At 47.6% G+C, this 14,485-nt stretch overlaps 1 protein-coding gene and 1 long non-coding RNA gene across 2 annotated transcripts in view; both read right to left on the reverse strand.

The window, feature by feature from the left end:
• Positions 1–14,485, reverse strand: part of LOC139024499 (uncharacterized) — a 240,855-nt gene that overhangs the window by 130,262 nt on the left and 96,108 nt on the right. The window lies entirely within an intron of this gene.
• Positions 1–14,485, reverse strand: part of urb1 (URB1 ribosome biogenesis homolog) — a 103,380-nt gene that overhangs the window by 53,778 nt on the left and 35,117 nt on the right. The window contains 6 exon segments of the mRNA XM_070436692.1: positions 907–1,104; positions 5,660–5,861; positions 6,063–6,936; positions 7,213–7,575; positions 10,878–11,074; positions 14,353–14,485. The exon segment at positions 14,353–14,485 is cut by the window's right edge and continues 4 nt beyond it. Of these exon segments, the coding sequence (XP_070292793.1) occupies positions 907–1,104; positions 5,660–5,861; positions 6,063–6,936; positions 7,213–7,575; positions 10,878–11,074; positions 14,353–14,485 (1,967 nt within the window).

Consider the following 14,485-nt stretch of genomic DNA (forward strand, 5'->3'; position numbering starts at 1 on the left):
GGTTTCTTCCTAGGTTTTGGCCTTTCTAGGGAGTTTTTCCTAGCCGCCGTGCTTCTACACCTGCATTGCTTGCTTTTTGGGGTTTTAGCTGGGTTTCTGTACAGCACTTCGAGAATTAGCTGATGTACGAAGGGCTATATAAAATAAACTTGATTTGATTTGACCAACTGAGCCACACGGGACTACATTGGTAACTCAGAAGCAAACTTTTTTCTTTTCCCCCCTCAGACTTTTCCAGAGACATCACAGCAGCTGGATGGAACAGCTTTGTCAAGGCTGGACTGAAGTAAGGGATTGTACTTATCCTTTATTCAGACACAACTATTCTGTTGAATATAAATGGATATCATGTCTGTAGGGGGTCCGTCGGGGGTCATGTTTATCTAACCTTTTATTTCTCCAGGTTAGTCTGAGATGTATTTTCCTCTTGACATATTCAACAGTAGATGTCTGTTGTTTATGGAGAATATTTTCCTTCCCAGGTGTCGCTACCTAGAGAGGAACCAGGCTATGAGGGGTGGCCAGTCCTCTTCTGGCTGTGCCGGGTGGAGATTATAACAGAACATGGCCAAGATGTTCAAAATGTTCATAAATGACCAGCATGGTCAAATAATAATAAGAGACCAGAAGCATGGCATAAAGCATGGCACTTGCAACGCCAGGGTTGTGGGTTCGATTCCCACAAGGGGACCAGTACGAAAACGTATGCACTCCCTGCTGTAAGTCGCTCTGGATAAGAGCGTCTGCTAAAATGACTAAAAAGTAAATGTACAACAGAACCAACATCATTTAATTTGACATATCAACTGAAAACATCTCATGGCCTCTGGGTCAACAATAGTGCATTATATAAGGATCAGGGAGTCATTTGGGATGCAAGACAACATGTATTTTAGCATGATAGACTGTGGACCCACCAGTAGTACTGTTAGTCTATTCAGTATGCTGTCCTCCTGTGTGAGTGGTGCTGTGTCCTGGTCTCTGTTGTGACTGTAGGAAGAGCTCAGCCACCGGAGGGCAGCAGAGAGCACAGACATCCTCCACACCTCGAGCTCCTCGGGACAAACAGACAGCACAGCACTGATGGGGTCCACCAGCTCCCATCTGAAGGGAGGGACAGAGAGAAAAATACTCCTTGTTGATACATGRCCCCCTGTAACCCTAGTAGATGTGTGTATTTAACTGAAATCGGTGCCATTATCAGAGAGTCAGCCTGAGGGGATGGCTGACGTTTTACGGGCTTCCTAACCAACCGTGCTATTTTGTGTTTTTTTCCACGTCATTGTTTGTAACTTATTTTATACATAATGTTGCTGCTACCGTCTCTTATGACCGAAAAGAGCTTCTCAACTCGAACTGGAAGAAGATTGTTTTTAAATAAAAAATTACGAGTCCGATGGGAAGGATATACTGTTTCTCCGAAACCCAAATCCCCGTCATTCCCGTGAAGAAAAAAACTGAAATACAGGGGGCGGAGAGATCAGGTTGCCTTGTCAAAATTTGTTGGTGAGTGGGTAACCCTCCTCTACCATCTGTTCTATTGGCCAACGTGCGATCACTGGAGAATAAACTGGATATCTCCGTTCGAGACTATCTTCCCAACGGGACATTAAAAAACTGTAATATCTTATGTTTCACCGAGTCTGGTTTGAACGACGACACGGATAATATACGGTTGTCTGGGTTTTCGGTGCATCGGCAGGACAGAACAGCTACGTCTGGTAAGACGAGAGGTGGTGGTGTGTGTCTATTTGTCAATAACAGCTGGTACTCAATGTCTAATATTAAGGAAGTCTCGAGGTATTGCTCACCTGAGTAGAGTACCTCATGATAAGCTGTAGACCACACATCTACCAAGAGAGTTTATATCTATATTTTTCGTAGCCGTCTATTTACCACCACAAACTGATGCTGCACTAAGACCACACTCAACGCAGCTGTAAATAGGGCCATAAGCAAACAAGAAAATGCTCATCCAGAGGTGGCGCTCCTAGTAGCCGGTGTTTGTAATGCAGGGAAACTTAAATCTGTTTTACCTCATTTCTACCAGCATGTCACATGTGCAACCAGAGGGAAAAAAATCCTAGACAACCTTTGCTCCACACGGAGACACATTCAAGCTCTCCCTCGCCCTCCATTTGGAAAATCTAACCATAATTCTATCCTCCTGATTCCTGCTTACAAGCAAAAACTAAAGCAGGAAGTACCAGTGACTCGTTCAATAAGGAAGTGATCGTCCGCACAGTGACCGTACGTACATATCACAACCAGAAGCCATGGAATACAGGCAACATCCGTACCGAGTTAAAGGCTAGAGCTGCCGCTTTCAAGGAGCGGGACACTAATCCGGATGCTTATAAGAAATCCCGCAATGCCCTCAGATGAACCATCAAAACAGGCAAAGCGTCAATACAGGACTAAGATTAAATCCTACTACACCGGCTCTGACGCTCGTCGGATGTGGCAGAGCTTGCAAACTATTACGGACTACAAAGGGAAACCTAGACGCGAGCTGCCCAGTGACGCGAGCCTATCAAACGAGCTAAATACCTTTTATGCTCGCTTCGAGGCTAGCAACACTGAAACATGTATGAGAGAACCAGCTGTTCCGGACGACTGTGTGATCCTGCTCTCCGTAGCCGATGTGAGCAAGACCTTTAAACAGGTCAACATTCACAAGGCCGCGGGGCCAGATGGATTACCAGGACGTGKACTCAGAGCATGCGCAGATCAACTGGCAAGTGTCTTCACTGACATTTTCAACCTCTCCCTGACSCAGTCTGTAATAMCTACATGTTTCAAGCAGACCACCATAGTCCCTGTGCCCAAGGAAGCGAAAGTAACCTGCCTAAATGACTAGTGCCCTGTAGCACTCACGTCGGTAGCCATGAAGTGCTTTGAAAGGCTGGTCATGGCTGACAACACCATTATACCGGAAACCGTAGACCCACTTCAATTCGCATWCCGCCCCCAACAGATCCACAGATTATGCAATCTCTATTGCACTCCACACTGCCCTTTCACACCTGGACAGAAGGAACACCTATGTGAGAATGCTATTCATTGACTACAGCTCAGCGGTCGACACCATAGTGCCCTCAAAGCTCATCAATAAACTAAGGACCCTGTGACTAAACACCTCCCTCTGCAACTGGATCTTGGACTTCATGACGGGCCGCCCCCATGTGGTAAGGGTAGGCAACAACATCTGCCACACAGATCCGAGGGATGGTGCGTGCTTAGTCCCCTTCCTGTATTTCCTGTTTACCATGGACTGCATGGCCAAGCATGACTCCAACASCATCATTAAGTTTGCTGACGACACAACAGTGGTAGGCCTGATCACCGACAACAATGAGACAGCCTATAGGGAGGTGGTCAGAGACCTGGCAGTGTGGTGCCAGGACAACAACCTCTCCCTCAACGTGGGCAAGACAAAGGAGCTGATCGTGGACTACAGGAAAAGGAGGGCTGAACAGGCCCCCATTAACATCGACAGGCCTGTAGTGGAGCGGGTCGACAGTTTCAAGTTCCTCGGTGTCCACATCACCAAAAAACTATCATGGTCCACACACACCAAGACCGTCGTGAAGAGGGTACGACAACACCTATTCCTCCTCAGGAGACTGAAAAGATTTGACATGGGTCCTCAGATCCTCAAAAAGTTACAGCTACACCATACAGCTACACCATCGAGAGCATCCTGACCAGTTGCATCACCGCCTGGTATGGCAACTGCTCGGCATCCGACCGCAAGGCGCAACAGAGGGTAGTGCGTACGGCCCAGTACATCACTGGGGTCAAGCTTCCTGCCATCCAGGACCTCTATACTAGGCGGTGTCAAAGGAAGGCCCMAAAAAAATTCAAAGACTCCAGTCACCCAAGTCATAGACTGTTCTCTCTGCTGCCGCACAGCAAGCGGTACCGGAGAGCCAAGTCTAGGTCCAAAACACTCCTTAACAGCTTCTACCCCCAAGCCATAAGACTCCTGAACAGTTAATTAAATGTCCACCCGGACTATTTACATTGACCCCCCTTTGTTTTTACACTGCGCTACTCTGCTGTTTATTATCTATGCAGTCACTTTATACCCTACCACATGTACATATTACCTCAATTACATGGACTAACCTGTCCCCTGTATATAGTCTCATTACTAACCTGTACCCCCTGTATATAGCCTCATTACTAACCTGTACCCCCTGTATATAGCCTCATTACTAACCTGTACCCCTGTATATAGCCTCATACTAACCTGTATATAGCCTCATTACAACCTGTACCCCCTGTATATAGCCTCATTACTAACCGTACCCCTGATATATAGCCTCATTACTAACCTGACCCCTGTATATAGCCTCATTATAACCTGTATCCCCTGTATATAGCCTCATACTAACCTGTACCCCCTGTATATAGCCTCATTACTAACCTTGTACCCCCTGTATATAGCTCATATTACTAACCTGTACCCCCTGTAATATAGCCTCATTACTAACCTGTACACCCTGTATATAGCCTCATTACTAACCTGTACACCCTGTATATAGCCTCATTACTAACCTGTACCCCCTGTATATAGCCTCATTACTAACCTGTACCCCTGGTATATAGCCTCATTACTAACCTGTACCCCGTGTATATAGCCTCATTACTAACCTTACCCCCTGTATATAGTCTCAGTACCGGTACCCCCTGTAATTATAGTTTCAGTACCATACCCCCTGTATATAGCCTCATTACTAACCTGTACCACCCTGTATATAGCCTCATTACTAACCTGTACCCCGTGTATATAGCCTCATTACTAACCTGTACATAGTCTCAGTACCGGTACCCCCTGTATAAGTTTCAGTACCGGTACCCCTGTATATAGTTTCAGTACCAGTACCCCTGTATATAGCCTCATTACTAACCTGTACCCCTGTATATGCCTCATTACTAACCTGTACCCTATTATAGCCTCAATTACTAACCTTTACCCCTGTATATAAGTCTCATTACTACCTGTACCCCTGTATATAGCCTCATTACTAACCTGTACCCCCTGATATAGCCTCATTACTAACCTGTATCCCCCTGTATAATAGCCTCATTACTAACCTGTATATAGTCTCAGTACCGGTACCCCCTGTATATAGTTTCAGTACCAGTACACCCCTGTATATAGCCTCATTACTAACCTGTACCCCTGTGTATATAGCCTCGATTTACTAACCTGTATATAGTCTACAGTACCGGTACCCCCTGTATATAGTCCAGTACCGGTACCCCCTGTATATAGCTTGAGTACCAGTACCCCCTGTATATAGCCTGCATTACTAACCTGTACCCCGTGTATATAGCCTCATTACTCAACCTGTACAATAGTTCCAGTACCGGTACCCCCTGTATATAGTTTCAGTACCAGTACCCCCTGTATATAGTCTCATTACTAACCTGTACCCCCTGTATATAGTCTCAGTACCGGTACCCCCTGTATATAGCCTCGCTATTGTTATTTTATTGTTTCTCTTACATTTTTTACTTTGGTTAATTAGTAAATATGTTTTGTATTGTTGGTTAAGGTCTTGTAAGTAAGCATTTCAAAGTAAGGTCTACCTACACCTGTTGTATTCGACTATGTTTTACTGAGGTAATACCCGTACAAACACATTACCTCTCAAAGCCGTCTAGTTTCTGCAGGGCAGCAGGCAAGGAGGTGACGAGCTCTCTGATGTCCTTGACCTTAGCTGCCAGTCTGATCAGACTAGACAGAGCCTCCACAACCTCCAGGGCCTCCCCTGTCTCCTGCCCCAGCACAGAGAGGCTCAGCCCGGGGAACAGGGCCTTYTTCAGGGCCTTCAGCACCGCTGTCTGAACTGTGGGACAACAACACGGGCATGTCAAACAACACGGTGACTGTGATAGTTAAGAACCAACCCGTGTACTTTCACTTCTTAAGTCAAGCATTACATGTCAACGAGAGACTAAATAAAGTAGAAGTTGGGATTCGCCCCGGTAGGGAGCATAAATATAGTAACAATAAGTCTGACACAGCAGACAAGACCACAACCCCCTACCTTCTTTAGGCCTGGCGGGATCCTCCCTGGCTGCAGTCTGCAGGTAACTGTTGACCAGCGGTAGGAATGTCTCTGTCTGGTCTGTGAGTTTCTCCAGGTGCTGCGGCTGTAGGCACCACACCTCGAAGCAGAGCCTGTGAGTAGAGCTGTTCTGCAGCAGGGCTACCCCGAGGGCCTGGGTGGCTGCAGTAAGAGGACCCTGGAGACAGTGGAGCAGGACGTCAGTGTGTAGGAGTTTAGCGTTGCCTGGCTGGGTCCTCAGGGCCTGCAGGAGGAAGGTCTCCAGAGACGGGCTGGAGCAGGAGAGGAGCAGGGTGGCCAGGCCTTGGAGGTAGGCCTGGGAGAGGAGGAGGACAGGGGAGCCGGATGAAGAGGTGTTGGTGGAGGAGGTCTCAGTGAGGACCTGTAGAGCCGTGCGTCCGTAGACACTGAGCTCTGCTGCTCTGGAGCTCTYCTCTCCCTCCCCGTCACCCTCCCCCGGGGTGATGAGGGTCTCCTTGGGGAGGAGGAGAAGGGAGGAGACCAGCTCCTGGAGGAGAGAGGGTTCCATGTAAACATGCAGGGCCATGAAGGCTYTCACAGGCCGGGACTCCTTGTCGGTCTCCCTCCTCTCCCCGGTGTCCCCCAGCTCTCTGAGCAGAGCCCTTGAWACAGCCTCGAGGTAAGGGGAGAGGAGATCGAGGGAGTCCAGGGGTCGAAGGACGGAGGCAGAGGTCTGTAAAAGACCCAGGATGCAGTCAGACATTTGAGCACACAGCAGCTTCAGCCTGACRGGGTTGAGGGAGGTAGGAGGGACAGAGGACAACTCCAGAGACAGGAACCACTGCTCGATACACGGGTGCTTCAGGATGGAACTCAGCACTGACAACACCACCTACACACACAGGTCAGGGAAAAAGGATACAGTATATCACATCGCCAGACACAAAAAAGTCAACGAGAAATATCCCAAAACCACCAGGGATAACTTATTAAGTTACAGTAAACAAAGAAGAACAAGGTTACAACTGTAAAGATATGAAACGAAGACTCCCTGACGAAGGCCACGGAGTCTTGGCCCTCCTTTCTTTTTGATATGGCACGAAGAGTTGGAATTCTGACTACTATATATCTGGTATACCAGCTCAGGTAAAAGGGCGACTGGTCCTACCAGGCTGTGGTCATCGTCCTCTGCTTCAGAAGACGGGTTGAACTCCAGGAAGAGCTCTGATCCATTCAGGACGTCCACAGCTTTGGGTTCTGCTGCCTTGGCTGTGTCCTGGTCCATAGCTATAGGCTCCGTCTCTGCCGCCACCTTGGGATCCACAGCCATGGTTTCTGCCGTCTCCGCTGCCTTCTGATCAGCGACCATGGGCTCAGTCTCTCCTTCGACCATGGGCTCAGTCTCTCCTTCGACCATGGGCTCTGCCTCGGTTTCCTCAGTTGGTTCCTGTGGGCTCTGAAGCCTCGACACCAACCCCTGGAGAACTCCCATCAGGACATTGAGCACCAGCAGCCCTGTGGTTTTAGACAACTGTGGAGAGAGAGGAAGCTACGTGTTAGGAGAGGTGGAGAGACAGGAAGCTACGTGTTAGGAGAGGTGGAGAGACAGGAAGCTACGTGTTAGGAGAGGTGGAGAGACAGGAGAGACAGGAGGCTACGTGTTAGGAGAGGTGGAGAGACAGGAAGCTACGTGTTAGGAGAGGTGGAGAGACGGAGAGCACAGGAGGCTACGTGTTAGGAGAGGTGGAGGACAGGAAGCTACTGGTTTAGGAGAGGTGGGAGAGACAGGAAGGCTACGTGTTAGGAAGAGGTGGAGAGACAGGAAGCTACGTGTTAGGAGAGGTGGAGAGACAGGAAGCTACTGTTAGGAAGAGGTGGAGAGACAGAGAGCAGTACGTGTTAGGAGAGGTGGAGAGACAGGAGAGACAGGAGGCTACGTGTTAGGAGAGGTGGAGAGAAAGGAAGCTACGTGTTAGGAGAGGTGGAGAGACAGGAGGCTACGTGTTAGGAGAGGTGGAGAGACAGGAAGCTACGTGTTAGGAAGAGTGGAGAGACAGGAGAGACAGGAGGCTACGTGTTAGGAGAGGTGGAGAGACAGGAAGCTACGTGTTAGGAGAGGTGAGAGACAGGAAGCTACGTGTTAGGGGAGGTGGTAGAAGACAGGAAGCTAGCGTGTTAGGAGAGGGTGGAGAGACAGGAGACAACGTGTTAAGGAGTGGGTGGAGAGCAGGAAGCTACGTGTTAGGAGAGGTGGGAGAGACAGGAGGCAGGAGGCGTGTTAGGATGGTGAGGAGACAGGAAGCTACGTGTTAGGAGGGTGGAGAGCAGGAGAGCGGAGGCTACGTGTTAGGAGGGTGGAGACAGGAGAGCCAGCTACGTGTTAGGAGGGTGGAGAGCAGGAAGCTACGTGTTAGGAGCATGGATGAGACAGGACAAGCTCCGTGTTAGGAGTGGGGAGACAGGAAGCTACGTGTTAGGAGGGGTGGAGACAGGAAGCTAGTGTTAGGACTGGTGGAGAGACAGGAGGCCTAGTGTTAGGAGAGGTGGAGACAGGAAGCTACGTGTTAGGAGAGGTGGAGAGACAGGAAGACATACGTGTTAGGAGTGGTGGAGAGACAGGAAGCTACGTGTTAGGAAGACGGTGGAAGAGACAGGAAGCTACGTGTTAGGAGCTGGTGGAGAGGAAGCTACGTGTTAGGAGCTGGTGGAGACGAAGGAAGCTAACGTGTTAGGAGCAGGTGGAGGAGAGACAGGAGGCTACCGTGTTAGGAGAGGTGGAGAGACAGGAAGCTACGTGTTAAGGAGAGGTGGAGAGCAGAGGCTACGTGTTAGGAAAGGTGGAGAGACAGGAGAGCTACGTGTTGGAGGTGGAGACAGGAAGCTACGTGTTAGGAGATGGTGGAGAGACAGGAGGCTACGTGTTAGGAGAGGTGGAGAGACAGGAGAGCTACGTGTTAGGAGAGGTGGAGACAGGACTACGTGTTAGGAGCGGTGGAGACAGGAGCTACGTGTTAGGAGCTGGTGGAGACAGGAAGCTACGTGTTAGGAGTAGGTGGAGACAGGAAGCTACGTTGTTAGGAGTGGTGAGAGACAGGAAGCTACGTGTTTAGGACGTGCCGGGAGACTGGTCGTTTAGGCTGGTGGAGAGACGGCAGGTCGCGATGTTGAGAGAGGCTGCCAGGAGGCTATTAGGGGACGGTGACTTCTGAGGAGTACGTGTTAGAGTGTGGCGAACTGACGTGTTAATTGATGATAGCAGCGCTTAGGATGCTTGGCTGTTGAACCAGGAATACTACGTGATCTCTAGGAGACTCTTCATCGTAGTTCGTCTTCGATAAGATGAGGCTTCTATGCACGGGTCAGGAGGTCCTCTCGTCTGAGTGTCAAGGCTTTGTCATGTACAGTAGAGATCCGTGAGTGTGCCACAGGAGAGCTCTGCCTCCGAGGACAGCTATCTGTCTAGGAGGTTCTGGGATAGGCCGAGCTTTTCACAGGCCTGGGAACTGTCAGGACAGAGGAGAGACGATAGAACAGGAGGTTGTAGTGGATACATATATGTCGTTGTAATTAAGCACTATTAATAATATAAAACACTTTTACAATAACATTAATTACTGAACATGATAATAACCACCATTACGTGTATAAGGCTGAATAGAACATGATAATAACCACTTACGTGTAATAAGGCTGATATGAACCATGATGAATAACCACCATTACGTGTAATATAAGGTGATATGTAACATGATAATAACCACCATTACGTGTAATAAGGTTGATATGAACATGATAATAACCCACCATTACGTGTAATAAGGCTGATATGAACAAGAATAATAACAGCTATCTGTATGATCGCGATGAGAGGGGGTGTTCTGACCAGATGTTCCGGGCCTGTTGGGGCAGCATGTTGTGTAGTAGTGATGCAGGTGAATGACGGAGTGAATGGGGGGCCAGGGTCTTTCAGAGGAGTTCAGCTCTTTATCGTACTGTAGAAGAGCCAGGCTGAGGGCAGAGGGTCTCTCTGACAGTGGAGCACACACTAGGACTGTCATGTAGTCGTATACTACACAGATACACAACATCACATATCACCATCGGGTCAAATACACAAATCACATTATACACATCTTTCCCCTCCGGTCAAAATAACAACATCACATTATACACCATCCCCCGGGTCAAATCACAACAACATTTAATATACAATCTATGAATACACACAAACAAGGCTTGAGTGTTTTGAACAAGCCCCAGTCAGCCAGACAGTTAGCCAGACAGACAGTCAGTCAGCCAGTCCTCCCAGCCAACAGTCAGTCAGTCCGCCATACAGTCGCGTCAGCCAGCAGCACACCAGCAGCCAACCAGTCAGTCAGTTCGCCAGCGCAGTCCGCCAGGCAGTTGGCCGCAGTCAGCCAGCGCCAGACAGCAGACAGTCAGTCAGTCAGGTCAAGCCGTAGCCAGACTCAGCCAGTCAGATCAGCACCATAAGAATACAGTCCGCAGCGTCAGCCAGTCCAGCCAGTCCAGCCGAGCCAGTCAAGTTCCGCCAGACAGCTCACCAGCAGCCAGCAGTCAGTCAGCGCTCTTCAGTCAAGCCAGACAGTCAGGCCAGTCAGTCAGCCCAGTTGCAGTCAGGCCATTCCAGACAGCCAGTCATCGTTCTGCGGACTGGAGTCGTTGTGCAGCCAGACAGTCATGCCAGACAGTCAGCCAGTCAGAAGCCAGTCAGCCAAGTCAGCCAACCAGCCAGTCAGCCAGTCAACCAGACAGTCAGCGCAGTCACCGACAGGTCCAGCCAGTGTCAGCCAGCCAGTCAGTCAACCAGACATTCAGACAGTACTCCAGTAGTTTACCATTCTCCGTTCTGTAGGTAGCAGGTAGTTTGTTCCTGGCCTCCAGGACAGCAGGTACCACGGCACTGAAAGGGAAGGTCTGGAGGATGAGGTCATCACTAAGTGCCGGGCCCAGCTCCTCAGTCTCCCCCTCGCTGCCCTCCATGATCACGTCGACCATGTCCATCACGTCTAGAAATACATGCAGCAACAATGTTTCCCACCAGACCAAAGCTTTGTCTTCACTCGCTATGTTTCCATTAACTTATCCAGCGATTTTTATGTYGAAGTTTAGAAAGTTCACATAGAAAATACATGCGACAATATGCCTGCTATGGTGCGTTTCGAATTAACTGTCGTGTCGATAATTATTACTATAATWATTTTTAAACCTAGGTGTTGAATAAAATTAAGTGTTTCTATTACCCATTTAGGCAAATTGAGCATTAATAAATTTGCGCCAGTCTGTATGMTGTACAGCACCTCGAGATATTAGCTGATGTACGAAGGGCTATATAAAATACATTTGATTTGATTTGCCCTCCCACCTATCTGTTTAAATGTCTCAGGTTGCTCAAGAAAGCCTGCATGGATAGAATATATACACACACTCAGTGGCCAGTTTATTAGGTACACCACCCTGTCACCAAAATGGTTCACTCCTACAGACAGTGAATCACTTGGCTTGCTATATAAAGCAGGCAGACAGGCATCGAGACATTCAGTTACTGTTTGATTGAACGTTAGAATGGGCTAAATGAGTGACCTAAGCGACTTTTGAGTGTGGCATTATCGGTGCCAGGTTCCAGTATCTCAGAAACGRCCTCCTGGGCTTTTCACSCACGACAGTGTCTGGGGTTTACAGAGAACGGTGCGACAAAACAAACAWCATCCAGTCAGCGGCAGTCCTGTGGGTGAAAACAGCTCGTTGATGAGAGGTGAAAGGAGAATGGGAAGAATCGTGGAAGATAACAGGTATTAAATGGGGATGTACTGTAGTATGTAGTAATCACCAACCGTCTATGTGAGAGACGGGGATGTACTGTAGTATGTAGTAATCACCAACCGTCTATGTGAGAGACGGGGATGTACTGTGTAGTATGTAGTAATCACCAACCATCTATGTGAGAGACGGGATATACTGTAGTATGTAGTAATCACCAACCGTCTTTAGTGCCATGAAAAAGTATTTGCCCCCTTATGACTTTCTAAATGTTTTTATATTTTTGATTCTGAATGTTATCAGATCTTCAACCAAAACCTAATATTAGTTAATGGGAACCTGAGTTTACAAATAACAAACAGTTATACTTTATTTAATTAACAAAGTTACAGTGCATTCGGAAAGTATTCAGACCCCTCGACCTTTTCCACATTTTGTTACGTTACAGCCTTATTCTAAAATGGATTAAAATTGTCCCCCCCCCTCATCAATCTACACACAATACCCCATAATGACAAAGCAAAAACAGGTTTCTAGAAACGTTTGCAAATGTAAAAAAAAAAACGGAAATATCACATTTAAATAAGTATTCAGACCCTTTACTCAGTACTTTGTTGAAGCATCTTCGGCAGCGATTACAGCCTGGAGTCTTCTTGGGTATGACGCTACAAGCTTGGCACATCTGTATTTGGGGARTTTCTCCCATTCTTCTCTGCAGATCCTCTCAAGCTCTGTCAGGTTGGATGGGGAGCGTCGCTGCACAGCTATTTTCAGGTCTCTCCAGAGATGTTCGATCRGGTTCAAGTCCAGGCTCTGGCTGGCCCACTCAAGGACATTCAAAGTCTTGTCCCGAAGCCACTCCTGCTTTGTCTTGGCTGTGTGCTTAGGGTTGTTGTCCTATTGGAAGGTGAACCTTCACCCCAGTCTGAGGTCCTGAGCACTCTGGAGCAGGTTTTCATCAAGGATTTCTCTGTACTTTGCTCCGTTCATCTTTGTCTCGATCCTGACTAATCTCCCAGTCCCTGCCGCTGAAACACAGCATGATGCTGGCACCACCATGCTTCACCGTGGGGATGGTGCCAGGTTTCCACCAGACGTGACGCTTGGCATTGAGGCCAAAGACTTCAGTCTTGGTTTTATTAGACCAGAGAATCTTGTTTCTCATGGTCAGAGTCCTTTGGGTGCCTGAAGGACAATGACTTTTACTGAGGAGTGGCTTCCGTCTGGCCACTCTACCATAAAGACCTGATTGTGGTGCTGCAGAGATGGTTGTCCTTCTGGAAGGTTCTCCCATCTCCACAGAAGAACTCTGGAGATCTGTCAGAGTGACCATCGGGTTCTTGGTCACCTCCCTGACCAAGTTCCTTCTCCACCAATTGCTCAGTTTGGCCACCAATTGCTCAGGTATTTCTGTTTAGAAATGTGTATTAATTTGCAAAAAAAATCTTAAAACCTGTTTTCGCTTTGTCATTGTGAGGTATTGTGTGTCGATGAGGGGAAAACATTTTTGTATCCATTTTATAATAAGGCTGTAACGTAACAAAATGTGGAAAAAGTCAAGGTCTGAATTCTTTCCAAATGCACTGTATGCAATACTCAATTCCCATGTGTGAAAAAGTAATTGCCATTTGTGGGTTTTWAAGCATGAACTGTTTGTTTTAAGTCCTGCCACAACATCTCAATTGGGATTAGGTCTGGACTTTGACTAACCCATTCCAAAACTTCAAATTTGTTGCTTTTTAACCATTTTCATATAGACTTGATTGTGTGTTTTTTGGATCATTGTCTTGCTACACGACCCAGCTGTGCTTCAGCTTACAGACAGATGGCCTGACATTCTCCTGTAKAATTCTCTGATACAGAACAGAATTCATGGTTCCTTCTATTAAGGCCAGGTCCTGAAGCAGCAAAGCATCCCCAAACCATCACACTACGACCACCATGCTGACCCCAAACCATCACACTACCACCACCATGCTTGACCTTWGGTATAAGGTTCTTACTGTGGAATGCAGTGTTTGGTTCTGGCCAGACAAAAAAAAAAAAATGGGACCCATGTCATCCAAAAAGTTGACTTAAGTTTTCCAAAAAGCACCTGGAAGCATCTGGATGATCATCAACACTCTTAGAGGAATGTTCTATGGACAGATGAGTCAAAATAGCCAAAGGTGGAACAACCAGTGATTGAGTGTAAGGGGGCAATTACTTTTTCACAGAGGGGAATTGGGCATTGCATAACTTTGTTAAATAAATATATATATATATAATGTATATATTTTTTTTGTTGTTGATATTTGTAAACTCAGGTTTCCTTAATCTAATATTAAGTGTTGGTTGAAGATCTGATAATATTTAGTATCAACAATATACAATAACTTTTTCACAGCACTGTCTATGTGACATGGGGATGCTGGAAGTGTGTAGTAGTCACCAACCGTCTATGTGACATGGGGATGCTGGCGGTGTGTAGTAGTCACCAACCGTCTATGTGACATGGGGATGCTGGAAGTGTGTAGTAGTCACCAACCGTCTATGTGTGAGATGGGGATGCTGGCGGTGTCTCCGTCCTGGCCGCTAAGATTGGCCTGTAGGTAGGCTGCCTCCTGGACAAGACTGGCCACCTTGTCTGTGTAGGTGTAGGGGTTACACACCAGAGACAT

The sequence above is a fragment of the Salvelinus sp. IW2-2015 genome, linkage group LG4p (genome assembly GCF_002910315.2).
Source record: "Salvelinus sp. IW2-2015 linkage group LG4p, ASM291031v2, whole genome shotgun sequence".
NCBI classification, from domain to species: domain Eukaryota; kingdom Metazoa; phylum Chordata; class Actinopteri; order Salmoniformes; family Salmonidae; genus Salvelinus; species Salvelinus sp. IW2-2015.